The following is a 25,594-nucleotide window of genomic DNA, read 5'->3' as shown; positions in this document are numbered from 1 at the left end:
TTTGTTTTATTTCTCCCATTGTGAACATCCCATCATTCGTTGTTGCTGTAAGTGCACAAATTGCACCTGGACTTAAAAACAAGTGATGGACTCAAGCCCAATGAACCTTATACAATGAAATTTATAGAGTATGGGTTTGAAACCTAGGTCTAGGATGTTGAAAGTTGATTAACAGGCTCTATTGCCACAATTTATGCAAGTGATAAATATATATGACAAAGTAATCTCCTTGGACGTGAGCCGAGAACACTTTATATAATATCTCTCTTTTTGTGCCAAAGATTACAAGGTTTAGCTTTTTTAACCAAAAAAAAAAACCAGTCCCCCCCCCTCTTTCCTCTATCGTCTTCTTATATACATCGTCTTCTTATATACTTCTTCTTCCTTGTTTCATCCACATGTCACATAAATCTTCCTCTCAGATACTTATCTCATCCACCACCTTCTTGAAGTCTTAAAATAATAGCAGGAAGGCTAAATTCTACTGTTCAGAGATCATTTCTCCATTAATGCGGTTAGAGAGGTAGATGCAGGACCTTTAATGTGGTGGTAGCAGCTTATTCCTCAGATATTTCTCACACGTTCCTGCTTCTAAAGGATGCTTGGATCACACTTTTACCCACCAGTTCTTCCGAAATTCTGCCTCCAACCCGTTTAGCAAGTCTCAGGGCCATTGCTGAGCCTGTTCGAGGACATACTCCTCTTCGGACAACTCTTCGGACCACTATAGTGCGGACTAACTTGTGGGCCTATAGACTCTGACCAAACAGACTTGTATTAACCAATTAGGCCCAAAGCCTAAACATTTGTTCGAACATTCTTATCCCTCACAGTTGCTATTTTTAGTTTTATTTTTCCCATTGTGAACATCCCATCATTCAATAAATAAATTATGAAGTTTTATTATTTGTTTCTCATCCACCCAAAAACATACAAACTATAGATGAGATATTTATCCTTTCGACATTTCTTTATGAAGAATTGCATGCTAGGCAGTGAAAACTTGTTCCAAAACAATGAAATAGATTAGGAATTGCAACAAATCAGTAACAAAAGTTTAGAAGAAAGGTGTTAAGACCGCCATGAAGATTATTGCTGTGGCCAGTGGGAGACTGGTAGTTGGTAGTTAGTCTAGCAGCGACAAGGTAGTTGCCTAGTTGGTTGAACTTAATACAAGATTTTCATTTAATCTTTTTTTTAGCCATAATATAATACTTTGTGTCTTCTGCAGCATGTGAGCCTATCCTAAATTTGAGATAGATTCTTTTGAACAACGTAAAGTATTATTACATGGATCGTGGGCGCATGTTTTGAGATTAATCCAATAAAACTTCAGCTCCAAAAGCACAGACTACAGCCCATCAAAAAAAGAAAAGAAAAGCACAGACTACAGAACACAAACCCACCAATGCCTGGTGATTGTTGTTGCCTCGTGTTCAGTGTTCTTCGTGTTGCTGACAAAACTCACCGACCAACGACAGAGACGAGAAAAAAGAATTGAAATATTAAAATAAATTACAGAAAGCTAGACATCCTTAAGATCTGCGACTGCATCTACATTCAATGTGTTCGTGCATTTGAAATCAAATGCATTTTTTTAGAGAGTAAGAAATGAAATACTAGGTCAATGAGATGTTTAAAAAGTTAAAAGTGAGAGAGGAAATCTTTGGAGATTGTGGGTCGTTTGATAATGTTAATCTAGTTAATCTAATAACGATCTTTAAGTTATTGTATTAATAGGTAGAGATGAAAAAATATTGTAAAAATATATATAAATGAAAAAATGTTGTGAAAATATATTCCGAATTTTCTATTTTTTTCATTGTATTTCTTTGTCTTTATATTAAATTTTCAATTCTAAAACACAACGTAAGTAACAAAAATTTAAGGCAATTCTTTATACTTTTGAGGTGTTTGTTAACAGAGTCCTTAAAGACACTTTGGGAACAAGTTCTAGTTGTTAAATTTGTTCATTTATTTTTTTTATTAGGAGGATGTGACCTCTTGAAAACATCATTTCATTTCATAATGAACTGATCTAAATGTTTGTAGGTCACCACCTCAGTAAGTTATAAAATATAATAATCACAATCATTTCAAATTGTCTAACTTCAAATTTAAATTTTGATTGCACCTTTTGTCCTTTCGTTTATTTAAAAGTGTCAGTACCTTTTTGTTTGTTTGTCTGAATAAGAAAGTCACTGCCACGATTGAAAGTATTGTCTGATTACATAGTAAATTAGTACCAGACCCAAATATTAATTATTTCTCAAAACAACGGCTTGTCGCCTCACCTCCTCCGTTGGCAAACCAGCCACTCCCACTGATTATAACAATTTTTGGATGGATCTTGAAATCATAATATTCATCCATTCTGACCTCAAGTTGCTGTAAAAAATTATCCTTAATGTATTTTAATAATAAATATTAAGAATGAAAATTTGAGTATTAGTGCCAATATCATCACTTGTTTAAACGAATCATCACACTACGAACAATTATTTTCATACAGATTCATCGTTTTTTATCAATTACTTATAATTGATCATGTCAAAGTTACAGTATAAATAGCGACACAAAAGTTGTCGCTAAACTTTCTCTTTCTATAGCCTAAATTAGCCTTCACGTAAACCAAATATTCAAGCTCATTGCATGACGCACAACGGAAAAAGAAAACTACTTTTCAGCAATGTTGCACTTTACTAGAGAGATGCAAACTTAATCCGTAGCTTTGTTATGGTTGTCGATCCTAGGGTGGCTATAAATTGCCACATCCAATGACTTCAACGACCAACAATATTAAAATAACATATCGGGTGTCACACCTATAAAACAGTAACTAATCAATTCTAGGTTAAGCTGGTCATGTAAGAGATGGAAGGGTGCTTTTTGAGCACTATTTCTATCTTGTTATTACTTTTATGAGTAACATGCCTCATCTTTTAGTATCCATTATTGCATAGAACATTACTTTCATTCAGTTATTTAAATATTTAAGTTATCATTCAAAAAGTTATTCTTATTTTATTTCCTACTACAAATGGAGTGTGGATTTTATTCTTTCCTTTAAGAAAATCAACAATGTCATTGAACTATTGTTATTCATTATTGGATTGAATCATAATCTTATTAACCCTTACATATATTAGTGGTTTTTGGATTCCCTCAACCGTCTTATTCAAATAGCCTTCAAAGTTGGATCATCTTAGCACATGGAGAGAGAGAGAGAGAGAGAGAGAGAGAGAGAGAGACTATGCCAAAAAGGGAATCAATAGAAATACAAGCTTATATTACATGACACAACATTTCCCAAGGCCCTTATCTCTAAAAAAACCACGTATGCCTATAATAAAAACGGCATCGTTTTACCCTGTTCTCACTTCTCCCTACTCTGTCTTCAACCAATTTTGAGAAAAATTGATCACAAAAAAAGTGAAGAACAAGATGACATATACATACAACATTCTACTAATTAGCTACCAACACTGATCAGTCTCCCAAGTCCTCCTAGAATATCCAGAAAAACCCGACATCGCCGCCGCCGCCGCCGCCGCAGCTCCGGCCGATGATGTCATAGTGGAAGCAGAGCCATAATAAGACCCTCTTCGATGGCCATAGATTTCTCTATCATAATTGGCACGCTTATCAGGGTCAGACAGAGTTGAATACGCTGCATGGATTTTCATGAACTCATTGGCCGATGTTTCTTTCTGATTGATTGACACCACATCAGGGTGACACATTCTTGCTAGCTTTCTATAAGCAGATTTGATCTCGTGGCCACTAGCGCTCATGGGGATCCCAAGTACTTCGTACAGAGATGATGTTGAAGCCATTTGATGTTCAGTTTGAAAGTTAAGGTTGTGTGGTCTCTTGGTCCCTGTTGTGCTGTAAGCAGAAATGGTTTTGTGTGGACGAAATTTAAGAGTGGTAGATGGTGGTGGTGCTGTGTGAAGTTGTTTGGTTTTGGTGTTTAGAATGGCTTTTGAGGAGGAGAGTTGAAATGGGTATTGGATGAAAGAGCTTGGAGATGAGGCAAACATTGAAGAGGCTGGCTGGGTTGTGAGTTTGAAGTGTGCCTATAGGGGGGGTTTATATAGAAATGAAAATAAGGAAAGGCTAAGGCCAGGAGATAATACTTTTTTCATTTTGTTTTTTCCTTAACAGTTGACGTGATCTATTATAATAAGAGACCAATATAGAAAATATATCCCTATACACACACACACACACACACACACACACACACACACACACACACACACACACACACATATATATATATATTCAAAAAAAATAAATCACACTTATGCTTCCCTAAGCATCTCAGTGCTAGAGAATATTGTTCAACCTCAAATAATTTTTGGTTTTTTTTTTTAAGTGAGCACTGTTGTCTTGAGAAGTGGTGGAAAAATGGCTATTCTAAAAAAGTGGAGAAAATAGTATTAAAAAACATGAATGTGAAAAGAATATTTAAATAAAATTGAATTTTAAATAGAGAATTGATTTTTTTTTTATAATCAAATATTGATGTTTTGAAAGTGATAATGTAAAATAAAAAAGATAGGTTATTATTCTAATGTAGAAAAAAAAGTTTTACATAAGCCAATGTAAATGCTCTTAATAGTAATAATATTATTTTTTTTAATTGAGTCTTATTTTTATAATGTACTAATTATAAGAATATAAGTCTCTATCCCAATCTAAGATTCCGTATTATGCTTTACTAGCCGTAATCCGTCACACTTTTTTTCTTCTTTTCTTATATAAAATAACTAATTTTTAAAATAAAAAAGGACACAAGACAGTTGAATATGATTTTGTGAAAAATATTATCCACTTTTTGAAAAGGAAATATAAGGAAATGGATTACATTGATTTGTAGGGTAAGGTCCATGGATGATTTTTTTTTTTTTGAGAATGGTTGATTGTTATTGTGGACATTGATTGTCAAAAGCTTATCCATTGCTTGAACTGGGAAAAAAAAAGTCTTATCCATTGGATGCTGTACTATGCTGATTCAGCAAACCGCTAATATGGATAGGCATATACCCCCTCATTGTGTCATAGGTCCCACTTTTTCATTTTTCCATTCCATAAACACAGGGAGTACTTTCTATAAATATGTTTTTTTTTTCAATATATTACTTTTTAATGTTTAAGATTAAGAATACGGTCGGTCCATAAATATTTTCCGAAGTTGTGTATCAAAAATTCAACTCGAAAATTGATTGGTCGAGTTGTCTAGAACATGGATTCTTCTAGTTACTTCTACGGCCATCGGATGAGCCAGGTGAGAATTTTTACTCAGAAAGAAAAGGATAAAGCCAATACAGTTCTTTCAATTTGGTTCTTCTTGTGACTTTTATTGGTTGAAATTTTGTTTTTGTCTATCTACTTGGTGGGACTAGATAAGAAGAAAATGAATATTTATTGTTTAGGCAAATAATTTGAATTCAATAGACAAAGTTATCTGTTATAGGACAATAATAACAACACTTTTAATAACCATAGTCTCCACTAAAAGATAATTAAAATATGTTATTAATTTTTGTAACTCAAACTATTTTACCTTTATATTTTAAGTATTTTGTATATGAAAAGATGTCAATTCAATTACAGCTTACAGACTTCTCAAAAAAAAAAAAAAAAAATCTACAACCTACAGGACCTTTGGCAAGTGTTGCTTAACTTGAATTTTCTTCTTCGAAACAATATAATTGTTTTTTTTTTAATCATTAGCCAGACATTGAGGAGGAAACAAGTTATGAAATCACTTTTATTTCTCTCATGTTTTGCAATTTCTTCCAAGAGATGAGTATGATAATCGAATTATGGAATCATTTATCTTGGTGTAGTTGTTTGACTCCACATTAGAACTACTTGGCTTGGATGCCATGGATTTTTTTTTTTTTTGGGCAAGAATGGGCCACATATGAAATTTGTATGCTCCACAAAATACTGTTTGGTTTTATAATATATGATCTTCTATGACATGTCACTAAGTTGGATAAGTCTCATAAATAGAATCATTGGTAGTTTCTTCTCAAAAAAAAAAGAATCATTGGTAGTTAGTGTTGGCTCCCTTTTTCTAATTCAATTCTTTTTTACGTAAGTTTTGTAATTCATTTTATTAGTTTACAATAATCAAAGAATATGATGCTTCGTTGTCATTGTGTCTCCATGAAATAATTATTTATATATATATATATGTATATGTATATATCTTTCTTTTTTTTTTTTTTAGAATTCTATCAACTCTTATTATTCTCAATCCGCGGTGAAGTGATCAACTTTGAGATATAAATTGTCTTCTAGTGTTTGTTATATCTAATCTATATTATTCATTAAAAAAAAATCAGCAATTTCATAATTTGGAGTTCTTTTTACACCAGTGAAGTGAAAGAACTAATCATTAAGATTAGTTTATAAACTTCACTCGAAATTTTCTTATGGGCCATACAAATATTGTCCATCAACAGCCCAGCATACTTATATTAAATCAATAATGGTAATTAACACTTATCATTGTGTCTCAAAGAAAGATTAAAAAAAAACAAAAACAAAAACAAAAACAAAAAAAGAAAAAGAAAAAAGATCAGCATAATTGTTTCCTCTGTTGTTTTCTAACCATCCTTTTCTTCTAATTTAAGGTTTCAGTTTTTTTTTTTTCAAAACCAAAAGAAACATATTATTGCTTTTAGTCTCGAAACTTGGTATGCAGTTCTTGTCTAATTATTCCTTCTTCTTTTTTGTGAAAAAAAAAAAGAATAATTAGACAAGAACTGTATACCAAACCAAAAGAGGAATAATTAATCCTTTGGAATCTAAATGAAGGCATTTTCAAACTAAAATGATTTTGTTTGATTCTAAAGCAGAAAAAAAAAGGGCAAAGCAAAAATATACGTGTTGTTCTTAAATTTTGGGTCCAGCTCTATTTCAGTGTCTAAAATTTGAAAAGTTCTTTCTTAGTCTTATAAAAATTGTAAACGTATCAAATTTGTCTTTTTGTAATGTTGTTATTATTATTTTTTCGCTTATGTGATAGATTTTAACAAAGTTAGGTAATGCTTCGTCATAAATCATAATGACAATGTTATGGAAGGATTAACTTGGTATGTTTACAATTTTTGAAGGGTTGAAAAAGAATTTTTCAAAAATTTTAGATACTAAAATGAAAACTTGACCCTGCCATTCGAGATCAATCATATATTTTCATCCGAAAATATAAAAAGGAAAAGGAAAAATGTTTGTCATGTTACTGGAATCCATTAATCCAATATCTTTCCAAGTAAATTTGAACCATGTTAATGTTTCAAATAGTTATATATGAGTTTCATTAATCACTAATTTCTTTTAGCTTGACCAAAAATAAAAGGAAAAGGCTATCAGTATGAGTTTTGTTTTGTTTTTTTTTTTCAACTTCATTAAAGTTGTGCAGAACAAATGGATATTTGGCAAGTGGCAATGGATATTTGGTAAGAGGACAACGTATTGTCATGGTTTTCAAAACAGGTGGACTCCTGCCAAGCTTGGCTGGAGCCTGGACCCTGGAGGAGACACCACAAGTGATTGCAAACGTGGTCCACAGGGCCAATTTGAAAAGCAAAAACACTACTTTTACTTGAAAAGATATGAAAAATATTTGTGCTTGGATATAAAAAATGTTCCAGATTTCCATTTATAATGAACTTTATTTGGTGAGGGTAATAATGTTTCCCTCAATGTCTTGTCAGTAGCGTTAGGTCCGTTTGAGATTAGTTTATTTTGTTAAAATTAAAATTTTTTTATTAAAAGTACTGTAGATAAAGATAAAAATTAACATTGAAACTCATAAATAGTACCAAAAAGTGCATTGTAACTCATTAATAGTAGCAAAAATAAGGGCTATAAAAAAAAGTAGCAAAAATAAACTGAATAGTAAAATAAGTTGGTAAAAATAATTTTTGCCAAATGGACACTTAGGGTCTGTTTGGAGTCCGCTTATTTAGCTGAAACTGAAATTTTTTTGCTAAAAGTACTGTAGATAAGGGTAAAAGTTAGCTGGAATAGTACAGTGGAACCCATGAATAGTACCAAAAAGTGCAGTGGTACCTATAAATAGTAGTAAAAATAAGTTAAATAGTAAAATAAGTTGGCAAAAATAATTCATGCCAAACAAACACTTAGGTTGAAGTCTGTTACTGTTGTCAAACTTTGTGCCAACTCTGTGGGCTGAGGCTCATTCCTTGGCTAGATGCATATTACTCATGATATCATTTGGATTGAAAACTCGCCTCTGTCCTCCACCAGCTATGAAGACATTGTACTTGGATTCTATTCTAATTCAGCAAAGAATGAAAGTTATTTTCCCTTCAAAAACAAATTTGGTGAACTTTACTTTATTAATTTTTTGGATAAACCCCTTCTCAAGAATAAAAAAACAAAAGAGATAGAACCATGTCATCCGAGCCACTTGTGAGTTGGGACAAAGCCAATGATTTACATCTACCCGAGCTCAACAACGGCTCTAATCTATGTATTAAGCTAACTAGAAAGTTTGACTTCAAACGTGTTTAGAGTTTTAGCTTCAATCATTAAATAAAAATATAACATTAATTTTTTTTTTGTTGAGATAATTACAATATACTACTAAACTCGTAATTTGATTATTTTACTTCCTAAACTCCCAAGCATTTTATGCATTAGAAGTTGCGAATTAAGCACCCTTTCCTTAAGCTAAATACTGCAATGTTGGAACCAGAGATGGAGCAATGCATTAAAATTTTGGTAAAGCATTGATGAATTGGGCTTGGGCTCAATGAATATTATTAAATGATGTCATTCATTATTGATGAATAATTGGGTTTGGGTCTATCAAAAAAAAATGAATTGGGTTTGGGCCCAACATTTTAGTGTCGATTAATGTAAGTCAAAATCCTGACACAAACGTTAGAGCTGTTGTTTATGAGAAAGTATACTATGTTTCAATAATTCCAACTCAGCATCTCCTTTGGTGTTTCCTAACCAATAAATTACCAACACCTGTCCCAAAAAACCCACATCAGCCTGTTGCAGTGAACCAAATCAAAAAGACCATTTTATCCCTAAAAAAATGTTGAACCGCGCCACTTTCTCCCTCGCTTACTAAACCTGAAATTCCAAAACCCATTTGTCTTTCACAGTCTCTCAGGTGCTGCCTCTCCCTCTCCCTCTCCCTTTTCTCTCTCTCAAGTGCTCCTTCTCCTTTCTTTCTTTCAACTCCGAATTTTGCTGCCAAACATAGCCACTGCCGAGCATCCAACGAGATTGGAGTTCTTTCTCTCAACCAAGATTTTGCTGCCAAACACAGCCACTGCCGAGCATCGCAGGTCCTACGAGATTGGAAGTTGAATCCTCTGAAAACCCCAAATTGAGCATCGCAAGTCCATCGCCGATTTTGAGAATCCGCCGCAAAGGGGTAATATTTCTTTTCATCTGCTTCCTTTCATACCTATTCACATCTTCTTTTTCATTTTAGTTTTATTTGTTTGCAACTACAGAATGGTTTTTTTTCACTTATCAATTATCACCCAAAAAAGAAAGGCAGAGACACCTAAAAAAGAAAGGTAGAGGCACATTTGAGTTTGGAAAGGAGATAGTTTTTTTTAGTTTCTTTTTATTAATTTATTTGCAAATACAGATGGTTTTTTTTTTTTTTTACTTATCACCGAAATAAAATTTTTTAAAAAAAAAAAGAAAAGAAAAGCAAAGACACATTTGAGTGTGAAAAGGAGATAAATGGAAATAAGAACCTGAAACATGCTGTATATGTGATAGCCTAAATAGGAAGTTTATTTTTTTTTTATATATCCCAGCTTTTGTGAAACAAAGAGTTGAAGAAACAGGGTATTGAAACTGATCCGTATCTCTTTCAATTTGGCACTGGTGCAGGGATGTGATGCTTTTGTTCTATTGGGTTTACTGAAGGAATTGATTCCAATAATAGTCTCTTTCTAAGAGTCTCCATTGAGGTATTTAATCTATCTTTTCCCTTTTCTTTTCTTAGTTTTAGTTTATAGTTGTGTTATTATGGAAATTTATGAGTTCTGCCTATTCAATTTGTTCATTCAACATTCTTTTTCATGATTAGGCTAGACTAGTAATGGATTTTTCAGAAAATGCTCTTGATACAGCTGGTGACAATGATAAAAGTGAAAACCATGAGAATGTAAATTTGGGTGAACACTATGAAATTAAACTTGGAATGCAGGTGAGTTTTGAAGAAGAAGCATATAATCTCTATAATGAGTATGCTTTAAACAAGGGGTTTAGCATTCGAAAAGGGGTTAACCGAAAGACTGATGGTGTACTTAGGCAACGAGAATTTTTGTGTTCAAAACAGGGTCATAAAGAGTTTGAAGACCCTTGTGATTATAAGAAGTATAATAAATTAGATACAAGAACAGGTTGTCAAGCTAGGATTCGTTTTAATGTTAAAAATGGTATTTGGAGTGTTTCACACTTCAATGATGAACACAATCATGAATTTGCAAGTCCAGAAGAGAGGTGTAATTTGAGATCGGGAAGGAAGGTGCTAAGTACTCATGGGACTATAATTGAGACAATGGTTAGCTCAGGCATAAAAGCAACAAAGTCTTACTCATTTTTATCAAAGGAGCTTGGTGGTGCAAATAACGTTGGGTTCCTTAGGAGAGATTGTCATAACTTCTTGCACACTAAAAGAAAACAATTGATTGAAGCTGGGGATGGGCAAAGTGTTATTAATCATTTTAAAAATAGACAAAGTGAAGATTCAATGTTTTTTTATTCAGTGCAAGTAGACCAAGAAAATAGAAAGGCAAATTTCTTTTGGAGAGATGGTAGATCAAAATTAGATTATGACTGTTTTGAGGATGTTGTTGTTTTTGACACCACTTATCGAACCAATAAATATAACTTAATATGTGCACCATTTGTGGGAATTAACCATCATTGGAACAATGTTTTATTTGGTTGTGCCTTTCTAACCGATGAAACAACTGATTCATTTATTTGGTTGTTTGAGACTTTTTTGACAGCAATGGGAGGTCGACAACCAAAATGTTTGTTTTTACGTATCAAGACCAAGCAATGGCAAATGCTATTAAGGTGGTTTTCTCTAAGTCTCGTCATAGACTTTGTACATGGCATATTAGTAAAAATGCCCAACAAAACCTCCTGTGACTTTATGGTAATCCAGATTTCCATCAAAGATTTAATAAGTGCTTAAATGGATGTTTAACTGAAATGGAGTTTGAGTCAACTTGGAATGGTATGATTGAGAAGCATAATTTAAAGGATCATGCATGGCTTAAAAGGTTATACCAAATACGAGAAAAGTGGTGTCCAGCCTTAAATGTAGATTTCTTTTCTGCAAAGATGAAATCTACCCAACGGAGTGAGAGTACAAATAGTGTATTTCATCAAATCATGAAAACATCCATGACACTTATCCAAGTTGTTGAATTTTATGAGGAAAAAGTAATAGAGATGCGCCAAAATGAAATAAATGAAGATTTTCGTTGTAAAAATGGTGTACCTTCAAAAGTAATGAGGTATGGAGGTATCTTAAGTCATGCTGCTAAAGTTTATACTATTACTTTGTTTAAAATGTTTGAAGAAGAGTTCAATTCAGGTGGGGGATTGAGTTGTGTTGAAACTAACCATCATGAGAATAACTTCACATATTCACTGCATAATGAGATGAGTAGTAGGGTATATACTGTGCATTTTAACCGATCTGAATTAACCATTTGTTGTGATTGCAAGTTATTTGAGACATTGGGCTTGTTATGTTGCCATGCTTTAAGGGTTTTTCTTGTTAACAATGTGAACAAGATACCCGATACATATATATCAAGTAGATGGACAAAAGATGCAAAAAAGAGATTGCGTTGTTATGATGATCTTTCTCAACCAAAAGAGAAATCAAGTCGTACTTTGCGTATGAGCATGTTGACTCATTTGGGATATAATATGTTTGATAAGGCTTCATTGACCGATAGTGGGACAAAATTTATGATGGATAATCTAAGAGAGCTATCACGTGAGTTTGAAAAGTATATGATGGCTACAAATGGGGTGGAAGATGTTGGTAAAGAATGTCCTCAAGATCTTGCACATGATGAGTTGCAACCAAACTTAGATGGGGAGAAACCAATCCTTGATCCACCACATGTGAGAAAGAAAGGGATAACCAATGCTAGAATAAAAAGTCAATTGGAGAAAAAGAAAAGAAAAAAGGTGAAAGATGCATCAACTTCACAAGCTCCACAATCTACTTCTATGCTTCAAGAAATTCAAGTGAAAAAGATGAGAAGAAGCGTAAAAGATGCAACTAGTTCCCAAGCTCCACAAGCTAGTTCTATGACACACGGTATGTTCAAAACTACTATTTTAGTCATTTTTTCTCTTTGCTTTGCTTGTCAAGTTTAACCATTTGCTATTTTTTTCTTTTTCTTAGGAGATGTTCAAGCATCATTCATTCCCCCGGAGATGTCTATTGCTTATCCCATGTTTAGCTCTACAAAAATGCATCAACAAATTCAAGAGGAAAAGATGAGAAGTGGAAAATATGCAACTAGTTCACAAGCTCCACAAGCTAGTTCTATGTAGTATGTTCAAAACTACTATTTTAACCATTTTGTTCTTAGCTTTGCTTGTTAAGTTTAACCATTTGTTACTATATCTTATTTTCTTAGAAGATGTTCAATCATCATTCATTCCCCCGGAGATGCCTATTGCTTATCCCATGTTTAGCTCTTCAAGAATGAATCAAGAAATTCAAGTGGAAAAGATGAGAAGTGAAAAAAATGCAACTAGTTCACAAGCTCCACAAGTTAGTTCTATGATACATGGTATATCCAAAACTACCATTTTAATCATTTTTTTTTTATTAGCTTAGCTTTGCTTGTGTTTTATTTTTTATTTTTTTTATTTTATACCATTCTAGAAAAAAGGAGACATTACAAGAGGTTAGTATTTACATAGCAGCTATGGATTGGCATTTTCGTTGCCAACTTAGCTAAAGCAAAAACACAGCTTGTAACCACCTTTGGCACAAACACAGAGTGATACACAAAATCATTAGCTAAGAGATAAGACCAATCAGACATGAGGCTCTTCTCTTGCCAACTAGCAAGGTTCTCGTTGTTGTTGACCACCTCCTACGATCACTGAGAGACAATGTGTTTGAACCAATTTCCTACCTTTGAGTGCTGCCTCTAGCATTGCTCCCTGGATGATGACTGGAATAGGTTGCAGAATGGAATTTCCATGAGTAGTCTTGTCCTCAAACGCATACCCAGCTCTATTCATTCTTTTTAATCTAGCACCAGCCACTTTGACTATGAAAGGCCAAGAGCCACATGGAATTTAAACCCTCTTGGACTAAACACCACTACTATGAACTCGGTGTAGAGCAGCAGCCAAAAGCTTCGCATACACGCAAACAAGAGATTGGACTATTAGAATGACTTCTAAAGGGTTAGGTTGTTTCCGTTCATGAACCACCAAGTTCCTATGTGTCCAAATAGACCACAAGGTAGTAAAAATCCCTTGCAGGTACTTCATATTATCTTGATCCAAATTCTTATGTCTTAAGAGAATTTGCCCAAGCCATTGCCTGCACCGAAACATTCCTAAGATCAGTTGAGTGGATAGCCAGGGGTGTGCCATGCCAAACTGCCCTGGCAAAGGTGCAGAAAAGCATCAAATGAGAGGAAGATTCCTCATCCTCAGCACATAGGGGGCAAGAGCTATCTACATGAATTCCCCTAGTTTTTAGAGTAAGGAAAGTAGGCAAACTATCATGGCAAAGTCTCCACACAAAAGATGAGGCAGATTCCCCTAGCTTTGCTTGTTAAGTTTAACCATTTGTTAATATTTCCTCTTTTTAATCTTTTTTTTTTCTTAGCTTTGCTTGTTAAGTTTAACCATTTGTTACTATTTCCTCTTTTTCTTAGGAGGTGTTCAATCATCATCCTTTTCCCCAGAGTTGTTCAATCCCATGTTTAGTTATACAAGAATGCTTCAAGAAAATACATTAATATCACCCTTCAGCCAGGTACATTATGTTACTTTAAACTTTTTACATTAGGGAGAAAAAAAATGTCTTTTAACATGTATTGTTTTTTAAACTTTTTACAGTAGTAGGGAAAAAGTGGCTTTTAACATGTACTTTTTTTTTCCCAGGACTCAACCACAAGATTCTGAATATAACAGAAAGCTTTTTTGGACAGTTTTTTGAATAGCAAAGCCGCATATTTCATATGCACAATATTCGAATATAATGGAGAACTTTTGGACAGCTTTTTGAGTAGCAACACTGCCATGTTTATGCACAAGATTCTGAATATAAAGGAGAACTTTTTTGAATAGCAAACTGCACAGCACAACTAGTGGACAGTATTTTTGGGCAACATACAGCTACTTTTTAGATGGGATATCTAACAATTTGGATAGTTGATGCCTTTTGTAACAACTCTTTTGAACACACATGTTAGATTCTATATTTGCATTTTGAGTAGCTTCTAGTTTAACACAAATTATATATGAAAATGATGAATATTTTTAAATGTGATGGAAAAGTTCATTTCTATGAGTTCATCTTTAAATAAGACAGTTGTGGATGAATATTTTTACATGTCCTATTTGGACAATTTGCAAATAGTTGTGGAGATGGATTTGGAGTTTTCATTTTCTTTTGTTTAAATTAACCTTACAAAGGGCGTTTGCAAATAGCTGGTGGCTTTTGCAACTAAAGAGCATTATTGTTGAATACTGCTAGTTTCCAATACCTGACTTGGTCAATTGTCCATTGTCTTTTGTGACTTTGTGAAGAAGTGAATACTTATATATTGTTGAAGAATTGAACATTTTTAGAAAGTGGAAGTGAATTACAATTATTGTGAAATACATCTAAATAGGTAGTCATGCTATAAGCTCGAACCGTCAAGTTCAAACTCTCATTTTTATGTATAATATTCTTAGATGGATAATAACCATTGAAGTTTACAATGATCTCAAATGTATGTAAATTTCTCTTTACTTATTGATATGAGCCCACCCTTTTAACATTGGTATAATGGAATGAAAGTTGCTGAACAAGTCCAACTTATTTAACTAGAAGCTACTAATACAAAGAATCCATCATGTTAACTTCAGTAGTTACAACAATTTTCCAAAACAATTGCTACAAGTTGAGTAACCAATTGTCTAAATTTTCAGCTATGCTATCTAAAAAGTTGTCCAAGTCAAATATGTTATCCAAAAATATTGGTCCAAAATGTTGTCCCCCAGCTGTGCCTTGCAGTAAAAAATTTTGTCCAAAAATGCTATCCATCATACTTCAAAATCTTGTAGTAGGGTCCTAAAACAAAAGAAACACAATATTAGCAAATAAATAAATAACCAAAAGCACATGTAACATGTTAAAGTTTTTGTTTTTTCCTCTAAAATAAAAAGTTTACAGTTATAGTTGACTCAAGTGAGACATTGAGGTACTTTCAAGAAGCATTCTTGTAGAGTCAACATGGAAACTCTAAAAATTCTGGCAGAGCAACAAAGCCTTATGCAATGAAGTTTAAGATGACATATTTGACATAGCAGTACAAATAATTTTTACTATTAATAATGTCACTAGAGCATTATTCAATAGAGGGAGACCGTTTGGAAAATACGTTACCATAATCAAGTCTATAAAAGTTTAGGTACAAGATATGTGTTGTCACAAATGCAATCAGTAGAGCAGCAACCATTAAAAGCTTGGAATATTGCTAGAATGAGGCTGAACAAAAGTAAGGCCACAACAGATGAATAATCTAGCTTCTCTGTCAACTCCACATATCTATCAATAACTAAATCAACAAACATTTAACAACCTAATGTAATAAAAAGAAATTAATTATGATCATAAATAACTCTGCAAGTTTAAAATGAAAGCAGCTACAAAGTAAGGGACCATTTTTTCCCTCTAACATGAAAGGTGCCTGGCTTTTTATGTAAAAACAAATTGTAAGGATGGCCATAGCAATTCCTGAATGGATCCAATCACAAACTGATATCATCAATTCATCATGAAAATCTAGCAGTGATGCTAAGAAAACCACTAGAGCCCACTTCAAGAGCTTTTCTCCAAATATTAATGAATTCGTACACTTCGAATGAACTTGTTCAAGACCAAAATTTCAACCATTAGGTATCAGCAAATTTATATCATCATGTAAATCTAACCATTTTAGAAGGCAGAACCTTCACAAGGTAGAATTCAAGCATCATCCCCTAGACTAAAAGTAGCCATTGCACCTTTGCATAACCAACATAGCAATTGATCATGTAAAACTATCATATTTCATTACCATAAAAAACAATTGAATACACCACAACTTCAAAGTACCTTCAAAACTCAACGAAGGCAAAACGAAGTATGAGATTAGGGAAACCACATATACTGCATTCAACAACCTTCACAGCAAGACCAAGATTTTAATCAACATATCTGCAAAGCAATTATCTGCAAAATGAAGGCAGCAAACTATTTATCACACAAAGAGAGGAGCTTCGTGTTTCTACATATGAAACTATAACAAAAAACCCAACTTTAATCTGGGATCCAAAAGAACATTTAAAAAAAAAAAAAAAAAAGGTACAGGTACGGGTTAAGAACAAAGGAGTGCATCCATGTTCATTGAGACATTTTATCAAACAGGTACAGGTTTCCTTTCTACACTCAAACGTTCATCTGGATTTTCTTTTGTTTGTCTAAACGTGTAATTTTGAGAAGAAAAAAGCATACAAAAAAGATGTGAAAAATACAAAAAAGAAACAGAACAAGAGGAAAAATAAAAACCTTATTGTGACATCGGGTTTTGAAAGCAGCAAGAAAGCTTCCGGTGTTGGGTGGTGATGCTAGAAAAAGAAGAGTTTGGGGGTTTTTGACGATAAAAAGGCCGAACTTGTCGGAACCGACGATGTTCAGCAATGTTGTGCCGGCGGAGACACTGGGCAGTGGCTGTCAGGGTTTGTGGTGGTCGGAACTGGAGGTTAGGGAGAGTGGTGCGGTGAGGAAATGGAAGCTTGCAGTTGCAGGTGGAATGGAGTGTGGGTGTGAGAGAGAGAGCTGAGAGAGGGAGAGGAGAACTAGAGAAAGAGTAAGTGGATTTGAAAATTAGATTTCAAAAATCAAGAAGCTGAAGAAGGAGAGAGAGGAATCGGTGGGCGGGCTTTTGAAAAAATTTCAGGGTCAAGATGGTAATTTTGTTTGGATTAATGGGTAATCTGACGTGGTTTTTAGGAACAGGTGTCAGTCACTTATTGGATTGGAAACACCAAAATGGATGCTGACCTGGTAATACTGAAACATAGTATACTTTCTCGTTGTTTATGTTCAGAGTTCAAAACCCGGAAGAAAAGGTTCGAAACTCCGAATCCAATACAGCACCTAAAAGCTAGCAAAAATGCCGAGCAAGAAGAAGAGGAGAAGGCCTGAGTCGGAGCGACCCACGATCCATCCAAGAAACAAGTACTCCGAAACCCGACCCGACTTCGCTCTCTTGGCTTCTCTGTACCCTTCCTTCGAGCCCTTCGTCTTCTACTCCCATGACGGTGGTCGACCCAGAATCGACTGGACGGACTTCAACGCTACACGTGAGCTCACGCGCGTCCTCCTCCTCCATGACCATGCACTCAATTGGTACTATTTCACTTGCTCTTTTCTACTTTATATGCATTTGGGTGCTCATATTTCGTTGAAAGTTTGTGTTTTTCTTTGAGAGAATTGGGTTTGTGTTTCTGGGTGTTTTTGCTTTGGTCGTGTTTTTATGTTAGAATTGGAAATTTTTTTTACTTTATGTGCTTTTGGGTGCTCAAATTTCATTGAAAGTTTGTGTTTTTGTTTGAGAGAATTGAGGTTGTGTTTCTGGGTGTTTTTGCTTTGGTTGTTTTTTTATGTAAGAATTGGAAAAAAAACAAAATTTGTTGATAACTCAAGAAAAGAACCTTAGGCATTGCATGAGACGCCATTTACATCTCTATTAACCCAATTGAAGGAGCAACTAACATAAAACTTCCTAAACTCAAGAACATTAGACAGAATAGTTGTAATGTTCCAGCAGCTGCTCTCAGACCCTGCATTCAGTGCATCATGCACAGTTTTGCATCACTTTCCACAATGATGATCTATTATGCTGCACTTGATTTCTTAGGTTCCATACAGATTCCAATGTGAGGGCCATTTTGTGTGTACGTAGAATGCAAAGGGTTGGCTGCATCATAGTGGCTTGCTCCAGTAGACTGCCTAGGAGGATCTAGGATTACCTTTACAATATCAGCACAAGTGTTCAAGTTTAGCATATCAGATTTTAGACCTCAGTTGCAGCCAAACCAAATGTCTTTGGCCACAGTGCAGTGGAAGAATAAATGAACAGGGGTTTCCTTGGCTTCATTGCATAGCACACATGTAGAGTTAGTGATCCCCAATCGTTGTTCCAGGTTATCTTTAGTTTATAGCAGCTCAAAACCAATTCTCCATAACAGCATCTTCACCCTTTCTTGGATTATGAGCTTCCAGAGGGGTTGCCAATTCACAGGATTAGCTGCATTAGTAGCCTGATCTTTTTTTGTGATAAGTAAAAAGACATGTCATAAGCCTGATCTTGATTCCCTCTGTATGCAGACTTTATAGAGAAGCAGCCTCTAGGATCTTTTATTCACATCAACTTGTCCTGAGTAGGACTAATAGGAGTTGAGATTCTCTTGATGGCTTCAATGGACTCTATCCAGTAACTTACTGTCAATCCAGTTTTGATTAATGGGGCTAACTAGGCTTGACACCATCAATGGAACTTGGGCAATGGAATCATCGGTTACTTTTTAATTATAAATTTCCATTTGTGAGTAAAAATCTTTGTTAAAGACAAACCCAGAAACACATGCTTTTAGAGTGCTCAAATTTATTGGAAAGTTTGTCTTTTTCTTTGAGAGAACTGTGTTTGTGTTTCTCTGTATTTTTTCTTTGGTTGTGCTTTTATAAGGCAAAGAATTTTTTTTTTTCTTTTTTTAAGAGGTTACCCTGTTTCTGCATTTCACTTATTCTCTTTGAAACAAAGGTAATTCAATAGGCCTTAAAGTGATTTTTTTAATTTTAAATGAGAAAACTTATCACTGCACAAACTATTTGCAACATTTTTTCCATATCAAGCTGCCTATCAGTCACGACAAAGGAACGCAGCAACTATACTACTAACAAGAATCAAACACAGAGCTTGGAAACCTCCATAAGCAACAAAGAGCCTCTATTCAAAATAGTTTGCTTTTAGTTATGTTTTTGTTACTTCATATGCTACGTGTGAAACTCTGGAGCTTATTAATTTGAGTGGGATTATCAAATGCACCCTGAATCTATCTACCTGTGTGTTTGCTGAGGATGTTAAGTGTTGGCAAATTCCAAGCAACAAGTCATGTGTCAAAAGGGTTATATTTAATATTATAAAGTTAGGCAAGAGTCTATGTAAGGAATTGCTTGAAGACATTGGAGAATGGAAGGTTTGGTTGAGTGGAATCAAGACCCCCTCGAGCGATCTTTAATGTCGGTCACAATCCTCAGGAAAGACAAATAAAAGAGAAGGATGGTTTGTAGATGAGTATGAACTTCAGTGTGAAGTGGTTGGGTTCACTCCTTCTAATGGAAGGGATTCATGTATTGATTGCTTGACTTAGCTTCCTGAGACTCTTCCTTGACCCTTGCATTTTAGAGATAGTGGGTCATATTCTGAATGAAGAAGTAACATTGGTTTTTTGTTTAGAGGTGGTAAGGGTAATATTAGAGAATTCATGTACTATGTTATGGTTTCTTGGGGCCAGCATATTCATTGTTAACCTCAATTTTTCATAAAGTGAAAGTCTAAGCCACTTGCTTCCATCGATTAAGAACACTGCTGAACCACTTTAACCTCTATTTTGATTTTTCTCTAAGTTCTCCCTGTTTTCACTACCATTGCTCAAATATGGAATTCTCAACAATTGAGTGAGACTCTGGTATAAGGAATCCTAACTCTACAAAAAGTCTGATTGAAGCCAAAACTTTAATCTACCCATATATATATTTCTTGATTCATGACTTTCAAGACAGAAGAATGGCTGCTATACCTATAGAATCAAAGAATTTCAAGAGAGCCTTCTTTCATTGAGCCAAAACAGATAATCCCTTCCCATGATTTTACCACCTTGAGCCAAAATTAATTTTCCTTGAAATCATGGAGTTTGCTCCTTGACAATGAGTTCACTGTTGTTGCCTTCCGAAGAGACTTCGGATGTGTTTGTTTGAGGAGGAAGTTCTATAGAAGGATTCCAGAGCTCTAGAGCCACTATGGTAGAAGGCAAATAGGTTGTTAGCTGAGGTTGCATAGAAAGTCTAGTTACAAAGGTCTTGTAAGTCTTTACATTTTGCACTTCATCACCAAATCTGCCTGTGCTTATTATTGCTTTTAGATTTTAGTGATATTTACTGTGGTTGTGCTATCTAACAAGTTGTTAACTTTGAACCTAATCAGAAATTTAGTCATAGTTAATCTATTAATCTCCTACTTAAGTCATTGGGGTCTAAATCAGAATTTCTCATTAAGGACCATGTTTGGTAAGTAACCAAAATGTAAAGTCTTTGTCTTTATGATAACATGTTACGTAGGTGACCGTAAAAATAAAGTTCAACTCATTTTGCCCAATTAGTAAAACTTCTAAACTTAGTTTTGAAGTACCTGTAGGCTGCTAAGTGCTAACTAATATTGAAAGGAAATTGTTATGTGCTACGCAATTGCATTAAGTGGTGAAATTTTCTTGGAAATATCAAATGCGGAATTCATTGTTTTCAGGAAATTCCATGATGCCTCTTTTTTTGGATAAATTTCATAGTCTCCTTGTTTTTTGATATCACAGTGAGTGAGCCCTTCATTAATGAAATTTTTATTTGTGAAGTCTATTCAATGTTGGGTAGAAATTTTCATGTGATTAATTTATGTGAATTCAATTTGCTAGGTGGATTCCTGATGGGCAGCTTTGCCCTACGGTGCCCAACAGATCCAATTATATCCATTGGATTGAAGATCTTCTTGCATCAGACATCATTCCAAAAACTAACGCCAGTGGAGGTAATGTGAGGGGCTTTGATATAGGAACTGGAGCCAACTGCATTTACCCACTTCTTGGTGCATCTCTTCTCGGGTGGAGTTTTGTTGGATCAGGTAGCTCTTCAGTTTTGTAGTTATTGTTAATCAATTTTGGTATTGACAATTTGTTTTATTTCCCATATGGAATCTAGTAGTAGTTTGATTTTGCTGTATCTTGGTTGCAGATGTCACTGAAGTAGCACTAGAGTGGGCTGAGAAAAATGTTAAAAATAATCCACATATTTCACAACTTATTGAAATAAGAAAGGTTGAAAGCTGTGAAGATGGCCCTTCAATGGAAAAGTCACATGATGGTGAGTCAGTCTCTTGTGAGAGCAAAATAGAGTTGAGTGCGTGTGCAGTTAGGGAAGAGGTGGATCCTCTGCCCTCAGCTTCATTTGATCTGCATTCTGATGCAAACAAGAGGTATAATGGGCCACTTATTCTTCTTGATGTGGTCAGGGATGGTGAGAGGTTTGACTTTTGCATGTGTAATCCTCCATTTTTTGAAACCATGGAGGAAGCGGGACTTAATCCAAAAACTTCCTGTGGTGGGACTCCAGAGGAGATGATTTGTTCAGGTGGAGAAAAAGCTTTTATTACTCGTATTATTGAAGATAGTGCTGTTTTGAAACAGTCTTTTCGGTATTATCTTTGTCTGATTAAACTGTTTATATTAATCAGCCCCGTGTCAATGTAGAATCTCTTTTGAAAATTCATTTTTCTCTTGTAGGTGGTACACTTCAATGGTTGGGAGAAAATCGAACCTGAAATCCCTAACTGCAAAGCTTTGGGAGGTTGGAGTCACCATAGTAAAGACTACAGAATTTGTCCAAGGCCAAACATGTAGATGGGGGCTCGCTTGGTCTTTTGTCCCCCCTGTGAGGAAGATAGTATCACTTCACGTGGCTGAGAAGAATGTCATGTCTTTCATGCTTGAGGTCTGGATATCTATATCTCATTTTGCCTTAATAGTGTCCTGATTTTCCCAGTGTCAAAAAATTTATCTAGCTGGATTTAGTAAAATTTCTGCAGGGGTGAATTCCAGATCACATGGCCAATATACTTAGAAGGCATTCCTTGGTTTTGCTGCTTTTGGTGATCTGGTCCCTTCAAAATCAGATCCCCCCTCCCCTTTTTCTCTATTTGGTACATAGAATTTTCTAAGAACTGAATGCACCTGCGAGAGAAGCTCCTGTTGCATCATTGAATAAAATTTGAGGAAGACCCTTAGCCCTAGGAGTTCCATTGAGCACCATATAAGTTTGCTATTAATGTTTATGCCTAAGAATGTTGTCCCAAAATCCAAACATTTTCTGTATCATTAATTGGCCCCTCAGACATGTAGAACAGCTTATCTTCTTTCTCAATTAGTATAAAGATAGGGATCATCTAGTCACTTCGTGGGTAAGTGGAAAAGAAAGATGCCTGTACCAATTCTACATTTATGGCCATCAAAGCAATAGGGTCAAAAAAGTAACAAGGCTTTAAGCCAAGTTATGCATTAGCAGACTTGTATTATATGTACTATATATTTGTACATTATTATCTTGGCATATGAGGTTTTATAATTGCATTAGTTTATATCTAGATGCTCCATTCATGTATTACCCATTTCTCCCTGATGTTACATCTTGTACTGTGTTGTTTTCAACTTCGTAGGGCCTTCAACGCCAATTCAGTGCCATTCATATATTGCAATCAGTTGAATCCTTGTTCCGTAGTAGTGGGGCAGCCTGTAAATTGAACACCTCCTCATTTACAGTTGACGTAAGTTTTATCACCGTTGGTCTGTTTTTGCATCTGATATAATTTGCATGTGATATCACTGTGTGCTTACATTCTGCATAATTTCATTTTAATAGATCACTGCATCAAATGATTATTGTGATGCAATCCTGAAGAATGAGTTACAACCTCTTGATGAAGTTAGCAGTTGTCAACATGTGCAAGAGACATTGAATAATTCAAGTTGTTCGCTTCATCCTTCAAAAAATTTATGTATTCGCATTTCGGTATGCTTACCTCCTTTCTTGGCTTGGTTATTGAATTTGGTAGTTGGAACTTGCAACTTATATTGTAATTGTACTACTCATCATAACAGGTTTTTCAGCAAATCCCAGGGACACTTCTGGTGAAAGGATCATTACAGCAAAGAGATAACCCAATCCCAGGTTCTTTTCCTTCCATCTTTAATATGTAATAAATTTAACATTTTAATTTGGGTAAAATGCAAAAAGCTTAATACAACCCCTGAACTTTGGTTCAAAATCAATCTGACTCCACTTATCTTCTAATTAGACTTTAGAAGCCCCTGAACTCTGAGAAATACACAAATTGTTTTTGTTTTTGATTTTGTGTCGTTGTTGTTGTTGTTGTTGTTGCATGTGTGTGTGTGTGTGTTTTTAATGAGGAAAAAAATGAAGTAGAAATCTTTAATTAAATATAAATTTAAACAGATTTTGTATTAAAATATATTCTAAAATGAAACTTTTAATAAAAAAGAGGCATAGGGAGATGAAAATTTAAACACCTGAATGATCAATCTGAGTATTTTTCAAAAGTTCTAGGGCTTCTAATTTCAAATTTGAAGATCAGGCCTGGGTTAGTTTGAGTTTGACCTGAAGTTCTAAGGGTGTTCTTGCATTTTACCCTTTTTATTTTTATCTCAAAGAAGCTCTTATTGTGGCATTCTAATCCTTTTTTACAGTAAATAAAATTTAAAATTAAAATCTGGAATATAGTTTCAACCTAGCTATACACAAAATATTCTTGTTTTACCAATGTGTCTTTGTGTATATAAATCTTTTCTGTTGATCATGCTCTATTTGGACTGTTTCTTCTGTTCAATACTGTAATCATCTTCTCTCGCTTCCTTCTCACATTGACAGCCTTCACTCTTTTTCGTCTTGCCCTCACCTTTTGATGCCCTAATCTTGTGCTCTTAGCACCATCTGATAGGTAATTATCAGTCTTTTGCCAAAGGTCTTTGAAACAATTAGCATCTCCTTCTCCCATAAACAAGGGTAAGAAAGAGAGGTAATTGGTTCAATCCCATATGGGTTGTGAGTTTTATATGTCTATCAAAAGAAAAGGCAGTTATTGCCTATTGGTCTTTCTTGGACACCAGCAACTTCAAAACCTTTTTTCCTTAGGATATGCTAACACATCTCCTTAAAGACCAACAGCTGTGTCTTATTTATACTTTTTTCTTTTTTATTTGTTAATGTCTCCTGGCCATGGGTCTTTTTTCTTTTTTCTTTTTTTTAAAAATAAAATAACTTTATTCAGCAAGATGGAATGAGACTTCTCCACCATTGCTCCATTCTACTTCACTCTGTATTTTGTGACTTGTCTTGTACTAATATTAAATAGTTCTTCCAAGAATCTTTTAACTCAACTGGCACCTTTCGGTGTTTCCATCAGAGACATTCAGTGTTCAAATCCCCCACCTCCAACCATCAATGTATCAGAAATAGTAATTAGTTCTAGATCATCCCTTGAATATTTATGACCCATCAATTATCCTTTATTTTCATCATCCTAAATATGTTTACTTTTAATCTTGCTGATTATTACATCTTTCAAGTAAAAGGGAGATTGTATAATTGATGACTGAGGTGACTCAAAGAGTAGCTTAGCGGGCTCTCTAAAATTATTGACAACATGATGTGCTACCTGTTGTAATCTAATCTTGAGCGTTGATCTGCATAGCTTACATCGCTAATCTGATTTGCTTTCCAAGCTATTTTGTGGAATAATTTTAGTAAGTTGTGGTTTATGTTCTTTGCAGGAGCATTCTCATCAATATTTCAAAAATTAGAGGAAGTTTTGAGATATAAATTTTGTAGATAAAAGGCCACCATAGAGTTCTGCCAGTCTGAAGAGGTTACTGAAAAAACTGAATAGATCTCAAGCTGAAGGCTGTTGAACAGCAATTATTCTTTGTTGTACATTCTTTCAGTTTCCCTTTACTTGTTTGTCTTCTTTTCCATTGCCATGTTTGGACTTTAGAGCTATAACTTTAATTGATAAATTATCCATTTTCATGCTCCTTTCCTTTCCCCTTGTCCAATGGTACTGCATCTAAACAAAATGGTTAGTGTACCTACTTGTTTTTTTATGCACATATTAAGCTATCATTGCCAACACTATTCTACGCTTTGAGATATAATTGGTTTATCACTATCCAGAACAAGACCTTTGTCATGCTGAACTTGCTTGTATTAATCCAAGGTCTTAGATAACTGACAAAAATATCTGTGTCAATAAAAGTTTTATGCACAATCGCATTCATCAAGGGATATTCTTTTTGATGGATCAAGCCAACAGGTTCTAGTGCAATGAACCTTCAAGGTGAGGAAGGAAAATATGATTATTGGTTATAATAAGTTTTAAGTTCCCTCCGGAAGAGATTATTCTATAACCTCAGT

General features: G+C 34.5%; 2 protein-coding genes, 1 long non-coding RNA gene and 1 pseudogene across 3 annotated transcripts; 2 read left to right on the top strand and 2 right to left on the bottom strand.

The window, feature by feature from the left end:
• Positions 1-3,252: 3,252 nt before the first annotated feature.
• On the bottom strand, positions 3,253-4,075 carry LOC142644718 (chaperone protein dnaJ 11, chloroplastic-like). The gene has a single exon (XM_075819298.1). It carries the CDS (start codon positions 4,041-4,043, stop codon positions 3,477-3,479), a length of 567 nt encoding a protein of 188 aa, XP_075675413.1. The 5' UTR covers positions 4,044-4,075; the 3' UTR covers positions 3,253-3,476.
• Positions 4,076-9,210: 5,135 nt separating this feature from the next.
• LOC142605381 (protein FAR1-RELATED SEQUENCE 5-like) lies at positions 9,211-14,251 on the top strand (annotated as a pseudogene).
• An 846-nt stretch (positions 14,252-15,097) lies between these two features.
• Positions 15,098-17,160, bottom strand: LOC142641993 (uncharacterized). The gene is made up of 3 exons (XR_012845567.1): positions 16,850-17,160; positions 16,397-16,513; positions 15,098-15,370 (listed from the first exon to the last, which is right to left on the bottom strand). It is a non-coding gene; the product is annotated as an uncharacterized LOC142641993 (long non-coding RNA).
• Positions 17,161-17,389: 229 nt separating this feature from the next.
• Positions 17,390-25,223, top strand: LOC142642228 (uncharacterized). Its single transcript, XM_075816565.1, has 8 exons — positions 17,390-17,692; positions 21,031-21,236; positions 21,347-21,806; positions 21,895-22,102; positions 22,824-22,931; positions 23,027-23,176; positions 23,266-23,335; positions 24,955-25,223. Exons 1-8 carry the CDS (start codon positions 17,457-17,459, stop codon positions 25,014-25,016), a joined length of 1,500 nt encoding a protein of 499 aa, XP_075672680.1. The 5' UTR covers positions 17,390-17,456; the 3' UTR covers positions 25,017-25,223.
• The last annotated feature ends 371 nt before the right edge of the window (positions 25,224-25,594 follow it).

This window comes from Castanea sativa, chromosome 7 (assembly GCF_040712315.1).
Source record: "Castanea sativa cultivar Marrone di Chiusa Pesio chromosome 7, ASM4071231v1".
NCBI classification, from domain to species: domain Eukaryota; kingdom Viridiplantae; phylum Streptophyta; class Magnoliopsida; order Fagales; family Fagaceae; genus Castanea; species Castanea sativa.
Note: the sequence above shows the minus strand (reverse complement) of the source record. Positions and strands in the feature narration are given on the sequence as shown.